Source organism: Panthera pardus, unplaced genomic scaffold, assembly GCF_024362965.1.
Source record: "Panthera pardus isolate Hobbes unplaced genomic scaffold, ASM2436296v1 HiC_scaffold_7, whole genome shotgun sequence".
Taxonomy (NCBI): Eukaryota; Metazoa; Chordata; class Mammalia; order Carnivora; family Felidae; genus Panthera; species Panthera pardus.
The window spans coordinates 68,467,313-68,478,532 of record NW_026527002.1 but is presented as its reverse complement, the minus strand read 5'-3'; the positions used below and the strand labels follow the sequence as shown (position 1 = coordinate 68,478,532).

General features: G+C 47.4%; 1 protein-coding gene across 8 annotated transcripts in view; it reads left to right on the top strand.

The window, feature by feature from the left end:
• Positions 1-7: 7 nt before the first annotated feature.
• LRATD2 (LRAT domain containing 2) overlaps positions 8-11,220 on the top strand; it is a 134,155-nt gene continuing 122,942 nt past the window's right edge. For 4 of the 8 annotated variants that reach the window (XR_002082842.2, XR_008419878.1, XR_008419879.1 and 1 more), the window contains exons 1-2: positions 8-379; positions 973-2,207. Coding sequence is in view for 4 of the 8 variants with exons in the window: in XM_019459861.2 (XP_019315406.1) it covers positions 1,069-2,010 (942 nt within the window). In the remaining 4 variants the exon portion in view is untranslated. Of the gene's footprint in view, positions 449-972; positions 6,061-11,220 lie in introns of those variants that run through there. The other 4 variants (XM_019459861.2, XM_019459858.2, XM_019459859.2 and 1 more) reach the window with 4 other exon arrangements.

Here is an 11,220-nt window from a genome sequence, read left to right as displayed (position 1 = left end):
TCTCTTTAAATGCCAGGGGCTGCGCTCCCGCCCGGGGAGCCCGGAGCCGGATCTACAATCCCGTCCCTCCCGCTCCGGCGCTTGTTGCTCGCCGGGTCCGAGCCGGAGCTGCCGCCGCCGGGCAGCCTGGCTGCTTCCTTCTCCGCCTTCTCGCGTCCCATCTGCCCCCGAGAGCAGGTTGAGGGGGAACAGGAGTCCCTGCAGGAGGGAGGGGGTCGGTGTAAACAGGTATTGCCCCCCACCTTCATATCTTGGGGCGCTACGTACCCGCGGGGGCAAGACATGCGTCGCTTCCCGCTGCCCAGCCTCGCTGCCACCCGCGCCTGGAGAGGAGGGATTGCGGATCCCACACCTGCAAACTCACCCTAGAAGTCTCAAGGTGCGGTTGGGGGGGAGGGAGAGGTAAACTCCCCAAGGCCTCCACCTCTCTGCGGGTGAGTTTTCGCAGGTAACCCGAAGCCCTAGGGCAGGCGCGCGGGGGAGGGGCGGGCGAGACGGGTGGAGAGAGCGCCGCAGGTGAGCCAGGTAGGGTGGTTCACCTGCCCCGGACGATCTGCGGGATCCTCGCCGGTTTCCCCGAGGATGGAGGCCTGGGGGGCGTCTCAGAGGCTAAGTTAGGGCCCAGGGGTGAAAAGAGGATGAAGAAAAGGGGGATTGGAGTAAAGTTTCTCGTCTTTACTCCCTCCTGCCTGGGCTCGGCAGGTAGGGCGCCGGCGGAAGCTGTTGGAGCTGCTGATGCAATGGGCTTTTGCCCGGGCGAGGTGAAGTGCTGGGGGCGGGGTAGAGCTAGAGTTGCCCGGCCTCGCGTGACCGTGACCCTAGAGGTGGAGAAATGAGGGAAGGCTCGCCGCAACCGAGCCTCCCCGTAAAATGGCTCCAGCTGCTGGGCCCCCAGCCATTCTTCCTTCTCTTAAGAAATCGTCCCTTTCACGGAGGGTCCTACATGGCTTCCTTGCTTTCCTCTTCCAACAGGTGGCCTCAGCCCCTGTCCGGGGACCCGTGCCAATGACCCTAGTGGTGGTTTCGCTTTCTCCCCTCTCGGCTGTGTGAACGTGTATCCGCAGCGTGATGGGCAACCAGGTGGAGAAACTGACCCACCTAAGTTATAAGGAAGTTCCCACGGCCGACCCGACTGGCGTGGACCGTGACGACGGGCCTCGCATCGGGGTCTCCTACATTTTCTCCAACGACGATGAGGACGTGGAGCCGCAGCCGCCGCCCCAGGGGCCGGATGGCGGCGGCGGCGACGGCTTGCCCGACGGCGGCGACGGACCGCCACTGCCGCCGCCGCAGCCGTACGACCCGCGGCTGCACGAAGTGGAGTGTTCCGTGTTCTACCGCGACGAGTGCATCTACCAGAAGAGCTTCTCGCCGGGCTCCGCGGCGCTGAGCACCTACACGCCCGAGAACCTGCTCAACAAGTGCAGGCCTGGCGACCTGGTGGAGTTCGTGTCGCAGGCGCAGTACCCGCACTGGGCTGTATACGTGGGCAACTTCCAGGTGGTGCACTTGCACCGGCTGGAAGTGAGCAACAGCTTCCTGACCGACGCGAGCCAGGGCCGGCGCGGCCGCGTGGTGAACGACCTGTACCGCTACAAGCCACTAAGCCCGGGCGCCGTGGTGCGCAACGCGCTGGCACACGTGGGCGCCAAGGAGCGCGAGCTGAGCTGGCGCAACTCCGAGAGCTTCGCCGCCTGGTGCCGCTACGGCAAGCGCGAGTTCAAGATTGGCGGCGAGCTGCGCATCGGCAAGCAGCCCTACCGGCTGCAGATCCAGCTCTCGGCGCAGCGCAGCCACACGCTCGAGTTCCAGAGCCTGGAGGACCTGATCATGGAGAAACGGCGCAACGACCAGATCGGGCGCGCGGCGGTGCTGCAGGAGCTCGCCATGCACCTACATCCGGCCGAGCCGGACGAGGGCGACAGCGATGCGGCGCGGACTACGCCGCCTCCCGGGCGCCCCCCTGCGCCCGGACGGGAGGAAGAGGCCCGAGAGGCGGCGGTGCACTGAGGCGCGAGCCGAGTGCTGAGCCTTGAGAGGGAGCCGTTCGCCGCGGCCGCCACCCCCTCCCTCCTCTCACTCCCTCCTCCAGCACCTTCGGGGCCCCATCTGGGCTCCTGGGCCCTTTGGGAAAAGGAGAGGTGGCGAATTGCGCAGCCAGCTGTGGCTTGAGCTTTTATCTTGGACGGAGGAGGAAGAGGGAGCAGGTAGGAGCACTTTGGCCGGGGCGGGGGTGGGGGGGGGCACGTCCTGCCTGCCCGCTGGCTCTTTCTTTCTGAGGTGGGCCAAAAGGTGGACTTGCCTGACACTTCATCCCTGCTGGCCCTGGCTCCAAAATCGACCCTTAAGCACTCGCCCTTGGGGGTGGAGGGAAGTTCGGAGTACTAGGGCCGGCCGTTGCCTAACCCCCCCCCCCCCCCCCCCCCCCGCCCCGCCCCACTTCCTCCCCTCCTCTGAAGGCCTGAAGGGTGCCCTGTACTGCGGCCTGGGCGGCGGTGCCCCGCCAGCTCGGAGAGCCACAGATCTGCTACCGCCACTCCCCAGGGGTGTGTGTGGTACCTGGGAAGCTGGGGATTCCTGGGGTGTAAGGCCGGAGACCAGGCCCAGGTGCAGGAGCAGCAGACTACAGCAGGGCAGCCCCCGCCCCGTGAAGGGTGATAAATAGTTGGGTAAACTTGGGCTACAAAACAAAGACTTTGCTACCTCCCCCCTCACACCCCCCGCCCGCAAGTAATTCATCATCTGGCGCTGGCTTCTAGCAGAGTCTCCTGCTCCTTCCTGCTCCAGCCACCACTTCCCAGGTTCCAAGTAAATCATTGTCACCGACCAGCTAGGGGAAGGATTCAATTATGGTTCTGTTTTGCCGCCTTTGTTTCTCACCTGCTATCGTGGGCACTTGCAGCCTCGTTGTTATCAAAGGAGGGAATAGCCCTTTGTGTCTCAGATCTAATTAAACCTGCTTGGCTGTGTTCCTCGGCAGGTCACCCAGGGGCTTGGCTGGTGCCACCCCATAAAGTATCCACTACAGAAGCAGCCAAATGGGGTTGCCCTGGCAGGGATTAGTTAATCTCCCACCCATCACCCTAACCCCCTTCCTGAACGGTGAAGGTAACCTTTTTTAAAATGTAAGGCTTTGGTGGTGGGCCTGTAATTTTTTTTTTTTTCCTCCTCACTGTTCCTCCCCCTCACTTTCGCTTTTATTCTGCCCCAGATAAAATCTTAGGCTTGAAGTGGGCTCAACCATAAGGTGTTTGTTTCGCTAGCCACACCTGATGCAATTTAATTCAAGATGCAAAGTCTTGTTCTGTTGCAGCAGTGTCTTTGATCCTTGGAGAACACCCCTTCAGAGCGCTTTTGCAATTCAGAGGGGTGACAGCCATCACAAATTAAATGCCACCTGGTGTAGTCAGCACCAAATCTGGTGACAGTCCTAAGGCACGGGTTAGGGTTGTGAGATCTGTCAGCCACAGGCTGGCCTATACCGTTTGGATCTGCTGCTGATCCTGTGTGCTTTACTGTGGGACTTTTAGAGCATTTTTACAACCCATCTCTTGTATTCCTGTGAGCTCTTTGATAGTGTATGCCCTTGATTTCACAGTTCTTCTCTGCTGCAGATTGGCATTGCTAATGCCGTCTCAAAAGTTGAGTGAAGTTTTTCTTTCTCTTGGGAATCCTTATAGATGAACACTAAACAAGTCCTTTTGTGAATGACTCACAGTTGGGTTGGAATTCTGTGTGAACATCCTATTGTGGTCCTTGGGCCTTCTCCCCCGGGGATTTCTAACTCATGGCAACAAGACTTGAAGGACGTCCTGGTATACTTTTTTCAAACTTGGAAGCTGAGGCCATAATTTTTAAAAGCCTAGACCGTCGTAGCACCTCAATATGAAATAATTTAATTTCAGGGACATTAGCTGTGTTCCCTGTTCTCACAAGGATCACCAAACAGGTCCTGTCACTTTGCTAAAGATGAACCACACTCAGCCCTAGTCTGGAACTTTGGAGAGCTACCAGTCACCTGTGGAAATGTAGATCTAGTTTTCCATGCTTAATAATGTCACAGTTTCACGTCTACATTCTTTTGCTCATGGAAAAGCAGAGCCAGGTAAGAGACCTTTAGGAGAGCCTAACATACCTAACAGATCTGGATTTTCTTTTATGCTTAACGCAGTAGTCGAAAGACCAATGTGCGGACAGCCAGAAGGAGAAGAACAGAACGGCACTTTCTAGCAGTTTTGGGCTGGCTGGCCAGCTTTCACTCCCCCATCTCTGTGTCCCTCCTTTGCCCTCAGTTGGAAAGTGAATGTCATTGGTCACATGGAGGTAACAGCAGTGACAGTCTGTTAAAAAGGAACTGCTTTTGTGTTTGTTTTTAAGTTTTTACTTATTTATTTTGAGAGAGCGAGCACGAGTGGGGAGGGGCCGAAAGTGAGGGAGAAAGAATCCCAAGCAGGCTCCGCACTGTCAGCGCGGAGCCTGACACGGGGCTTGAACCCTCGGAGCCATGAAATCATGACCTGAAGTGAAACCAAGAGCCACCCGGGCGCCCCAGAGGAACTGCTTTCTGTGAGAAGTCTCACCTTGAAGGAAGAACTTGTGAAATCCGCGCCCGTTGTATCATTCTGCCTCCAGAGAAGAGGTTTTTGTGAAAATGAACCGGACGAGGAAATCTATCTACTCCGGATACGGCTTTCCCATGTAACGCATGTGTCTTTACTGGCTACCCGAGAAGTGAAGTGTGTAAATACAAAGAAGGATTTCACTGGAAGTTTTGTTAGAGTTCTAATGCTTTAAAGGAGCAACCAACCAATGAAGGCTCCAAGAAAGGGGGGAGGGGGGGGGGACTCCATCAACTCAGCTCTTTCCTCAAGGTGGCAGTGTTGTGGATAAGTGAGTTCTTCATGTCCAGGCTATGGCTACATCCGGCACTTTAAACAAACAAACAAAAAAAAGATATATTTAATAATTTCTGTTTCTCCCTTGTAATAAGACTTCAGAACTATTTTGCGCTGTGAAGTATGTATGTTCTCTGAAAGAAAGAAATATTGATTCTGACGTTCTTGAGAAGCTGTGGCAGGGATGAACAGGGCCGCGGACCGGACCGAATACTAAAAAAGTTATGAAACAAATTCTATTTTCTTATTTGAGCAAATATTTTATTGAGACTGCTTATGTATGTCAGAGAAGCCCACAACTTCAGCTACACGACTTTTTGTATTGAAAGAACTACTTTTTGTAGCTTTTATTCCACATGTGATTTCAAATGACTTTATAGCACTAAAATGCCTAGCAGAAGACTTTACACCAGACCTTTAAGAAAGTTTTTAGTTTTTATGAAAAAAATGACACTTCGGTGGTTAACACTTCTCGTGTGTTTGGTGCTTCTGGCCCTAAGAGCACCACTAGACAACACGACAACCACATGGAAACATATTTTTGGAAGCAAAACTTTAATTTTATATGACATATGCTATGGAGAGTGAAGAAAATTTAATGCTACTTGTTTTCTATTTTTTTTTTCTTAAGATGGAATTCACTGTGTCAAAGACTCTTGATATTATGTGATTGTCTAACCATTTTTTAAAATATAAATGAGAATAAAATCTCTTGTGATCACGGTCCTTGAACGGTTTTGTTTGAAAAGTTATGTTTTATTTGTGAATTTTTTTTTCAAATCGTGGTAGCTATGAACTTGACTGGTTTATTCAGATTTTCACCATGTTCTCTTCTTAGCTCTAATTCCCGTGACCCATGGGGAATTCCTTTGACTAATACGGCAAATTCTCTGTGTGTTTTATTTCCTGGTGAATTGTGTAAACTGTATTTTTGTTGAAGATTGTACGTTAAATCAATGTTACGTTCTCATACCACTTCTTGAGAAGGAGGTTCCGATTTGAAATTGTATCATTTCCTTCAAAATGAAGGGCAGTGTTTAGTTAAATAAAAGACTGATGACCTCTTTTGAACTACTTCCTCTTCACTATCTTATTAAAATAAAATCTGTCAAGTCCTTTTGAAAAGCGCTCTGAGGGTTTCCAATAAACCATCCATTAGTGTTAACCGGATTTATATTTTTTTCCCACTTGTATACCTTTTTCTGCCATATGCGGTCCAAAATCAAGCTGCAATTTTTCTGAGAATGTTAGTGTGTTTCATCGTTACGTTGTTCAGTAAACATTTTGATGAATTCATTTAGTGACAAAGCCCGCCCTACGTTTGCGGTGTGAGAATTTCATCACCCGTCGCTTCTAGGTTATCAGTGTTCATGAAAAATGTCTCATAAACATAAATTTTCTGAGCGCATTGATTTTCAGAATCAATGGGAACATTGCTGATCACTCCGCTCCCCTGTTGGAGTCTACACTGGGGCATTTTGGTATTAAGATCAGTTGCATCTTAAGTAGTTTCAGAGTCTCAGACAAAGGGAGTGTGCTCCTTGGGTAGCTGAATTACAGAAAATGGGCAAATGTGACCATATGGCCCTGTTGGCATAGTAAGGAGGCAGGTGCCAGCAGTTGGTAGAGGAGCAGATGTGGCATCTGGGACTGGTGTGTGGGAGGTGGCCAGCACCTGAAACCATTGCCACAGACCTGTGAGATTCAAAAGCCTGGGCTTTGTCAACAGGCTCCTATGAAGAATGTAAATAGGAAGAAAGGTGAATGCAGAAGGGAGTAGGAAGCTCCATGGCGGGGAGCCCATTTATCCCCAGAGTGGGAGTCCTCAATTTATCATGGTTCTCACTGCACAAAGTAAAGGGAGGGGACCCTAATACGGAATGTGCATTTATACTTGGGTGATCTTGGTGTAGGCTGCTGTTCCCATTTCCTCTAAGTGGACTGAGCCTGCCTAATGTAGGAAAATGACATGTTTGGAGGCATTTAAAAGGACCTCCAAAATGAACAGGCCCAGAATATGTGCAGAAGGGCTTTTATTTCCTTTTACTGAATTAACTGGGAAAACTGCTTATTGAATGAATGTAGCAATTTTATCTGCAGAGTAGATGCAAGAGTGGTTAGGGTATATTTGCGAGCACAACAAGATACTACTAGCTATTTATGAAGGGCTGGAGGATGTTGAGCTCTAGTCTAGGTACTAGAACACAGGTTACAAGCAACACCTTGAGAGATAGTCCCTGCCCTGGAGTTTGTTTCTCAGGGCAAATCAATTTCACACCTATGTTTAGGACAGATTCTAATCAAAGATAGCCCTGGAAAGTGCTGATGGTTGGTAGGTCTTCAAAGAAAGCAGATGGGTGTAGGGTTTTTTGGTTTTTTTTTAATTTTACTTTTTTATTTTTTAAAATTTACATCCAAATTAGCATTTAGTGCAACAATGATTTCAGGAGTAGATTCCTTAGGGCCCCTTACCCATTTAGCCCATCCGCCCTCCCACAACCCCTCCAGTAACCCTCAGTTTGTTCTTCATATTTATGAGTCTCTTCTGTTTTGTCCCCCTCCCTGTTTTTGTATTATTTTTGTTTCCCTTCCCTTATGTTCATCTGTTTTGTCTCTTAAAGTCCTCATATGAGTGAAGTCATGATTTTTGTCTTTCTCTGAGTAATTTCACTTAGCATAATACCCTCCAGTTCCATCCACGTAGTTACAAATGGCAAGATTTCATTCTTGCCGGGTAATACTCCATTGTATATATATACCACATCTTCTTTATCCATTCATCCATTGATGGACATTTGGGCCCTTTCCATACTTTGGCTATTGTTGATAGTGCTGCTATAAACATGGGGGTGCGTGTGTCCCTCCGAAACAGCACACCTGTATCCCGTGGATAAATGCCTAGTAGTGCAATCGCTGGGTCCTAGGGTAGTTCTATTTTTAGTTTTTGAGGAACCTCCATACTGTTTTCCAGAGTGGCTACACCAGCTGGCATTCCCCTGGGTGTAGGTTTAGTTGAAGTACTCCCTTCGGAGAATTCAGACCAAAATTGTACAAATGATGGCAAAAAGGAGGTAACTAATAAAATACTCTCAAAGTACTTAACCGGGAGGTTTCTAAATTCCCAGTGCCTAACCTACAAAGATAAACCAGATCCATGGTTTCTGTTCTCAATGTAACTTACATTCTGACAGGTAAGACAGGTAACTACTTGCCAAAAAGGAATTCACAGTAAGGAATTTCATTTCAGTCAATGGGAATGTACAGGGTATACAAAAGAGGATCTCTCCATCAATGAGTCAGTGGAGGCTTCCATGAAGAAGCATTTATGCTGAACTCTGGAAGAGGTGCAGGAGAGAGCCAGGGGCTTCAGAGTGTGCACAGGTTACATTAATTCGGTGGGGGGTGGGGAAGTCTGGGGAGTGAACAAAAGAATGTTGAGTGCTCTCAGAATGGCTTTGCTTCATACTCCAGTAGGACAAAGCAGAGTTTGAGTGAGTGAATGAATTTGGGGATTGGGTTTGCTAGAGTAGAAAGCCTTCCTATCATCTAAAGGTACTGTCATAGCTCTGGTTTGAATAGGGTCAGGCAGCAGTGGGTTTAGGATGGAATGAAAAGTGGGAGCAAGTGAGTGATACTGTCTTTCCCTCTCCCAGAACTCAAATGCCAGCCAGGTTATGAAGTAGAGTGAATTTCGGTCTTTTCCCTGATGCTATGATAAGTCTTTGATGCCTTGCTTGTGAAGTGTGGCCATAAATGACTCAGAAGATGAGCTCTGCTACTTTTGGGGAGAAACTTGTACAATAATGTAATTAACCCCCAAGATTTGATTGTCTTGATAGGTGCATTTTTTTTTTTTTTTAAACCTCATAACTGAGGATTCTCAGTAGTTGGGCTAAACTGGAGGTAGAGAGTCTGACCTAGGTAACAAAGAACTGAATAGTGGTTAAGGCCTGACTGTCAAACTACCTGGGTTTCTCTCCTCTGCGCTCTGCTTACTATGAAGCTCGTAATCTTAAGCTTCGTGGGAGAAGTTAAATACTTGCTTGGAAGCTTTAGTTTATCTTCTGTACAGTGTGGCTTACGACAGTGGTCAATTCATTTCAGTCATTCTTGGAAAATAAATATATAGTGTGTATAATAATATAATCGGACTAAAATAATAGTATCTACTTCAAGTGGCTGTAAGCACAAAATGAAACATGCACATAAAGCGCAGATCAATAGCTATTATGATTGACTAGAGAAAATATAGGATATTGTATGTGTTGAAAACCTTATTCAGAATGAAGTGACTCTCTGGGAGAGAGATCTTCCCTTTAGTTCTGGAGAATTTCTCAGCTAGATACAAGAAATTGGTAAGGTAAAGAGAACTAATTAATACTTTAGTTGTCTCACTACTGCTATAGCATTTGAAATGTTTCCTTGAGCTTTGATTTTTAGTAGATGAACCGTTTAACTTGTTAATACGTTTTATTACGTTTACTCATTAATTCAACAAATATTTCCAAAGAACTTTTAAGGTACTAAGGTGTTGGAGAGCTGAGGAGGAATTAGAAGTGATTGTATGGTGAGAATATTAACAATGATGAGGTCACCTTGTCCACAATGTCCAGTTTGAATCATCACAACAGCCTTTCTGGACAGATGCTCAGATCTCCATTTTATAGTTGAGGAAACAGGTTTAGGGAAATGAAGCGATTTGTCCGTGGTCACGTAGCTAATAAGCTACAGCTTCTGGCCTGGAACAGGAATGCTGGTCTCCAAAGCCCCAGGCTAGGATTCCCCCACTAGAAGATCATCTGGTCACTCCCCACTTTTGGCTGCCCCTCCCTCCTTACCCAAAAAGAATACATAGAACGTTCTTCTGCTCCGACATTTGGCTTGTTGCGTTATCTGAGTAGCAGGTAGATTTTCATCCTGTTGCAGCAACTCTGAGGGCAGTGTGACCCTGGAAGCCAGAAGAGTCAGGAAGAGGAGAAGCAGCTCTCCCAAGAGAGATTTTACATCCTTATAATGAGTAACGATCACCAGCCCTGGGTGAATGTTGACCATCCCCTAACTACCTCCACCCTCCCTGTGGCTGAGCATTGTGACAGTCCTACTGAAACTGTCCCTCTCTGTGCTTCTGTGACTCCCTTTCCCCCTTAAGGCTAAAGTCAGGTCACACAGGCCGACTTCATATCATGGCTCCAGCCCCTGGTCTGCTATGTGGCCAGTGGGCAAATGAATAACTTCTTGAAGCCAGTTTGACTGACCTAAAAATTGGAGCTAGTAGGATGGTGTACTCCAGAGGTCTGTTTACCGGCTTACATGAGATAACGTAAATCAAGTGCATCATGGAGCATGTAGGTATGGAGTGGTGGCCATATTGGCTCTGCCACAAATGGTGTGGCTACAAGTATGATATATGACCTTGAACAAGTCCCTTTACCACACTAGGACCCTGAACTTAGGACTCCCAACAGCAGTCCATGACAAGATTCCAAGTACAACTTTATCCTTTGAGATGGTTCTAGAAGTTGCTAGTTGCTTTAATTGATTGTAATTAATTAATACTTATTCCTTGGCTATAGCCCTAAACCTCATTCATGTAAAAAATTAATATGCAAAAAAATTACTATGTAAATGTAAAAAAAGTAATACTAGGATGACTGAACTTCAGGAAGTACTTTTATTATGAAAAGTAGAGACTATATAATGTTTTTATGAACTGGCAAATTTTGTTACAATATTTAATGTTAGAAACCAAATCTGGGCCATTGATGAAGTAAAAGGTAATGATAAGAGTAAATCTGTATCTCCTTTAGAAATAGTATTTCCTAGAATAAGTTTTTTGTTGCTGTTCCATTTTTAATTTTTTTTAATTTTGCTCTTTGAACACTGATTTTTTTTTTCTTTCTTTTTTTTTTTTTGCACGCTAGGGTACACTTTGCTATCTGGCTCTACTGTTGGTGGATACATCAAAGCCCACGGAGAGAGAATTCTCTTGTATCTCAATGGATACACATGATTTATTCTACTTTATTCTAATGGGGTCTATTTCTTTTTATATTTCAGTAAGAGCAAGGTTGTTCATAAAGCCATAAAGCATCAAACGGTGGCAGTTCTTTGTGCTGACATCTCTTTTAGTACTTTAAAAAAAACTTAATAGACTTTATTTTTTAGAGCAAAATTTATTTTTTAGGTTCACAGCAAAATTGGGTGGAAAGCACAGAGTTCCCATATCCCCCCTCTCCCAACCACAAAGCCTCCCCCAGGGTCAGCATGACTATCAGTTTCGCACATTGTTCCACTGGATGAGCCAACATTGACACATCATTAGCAA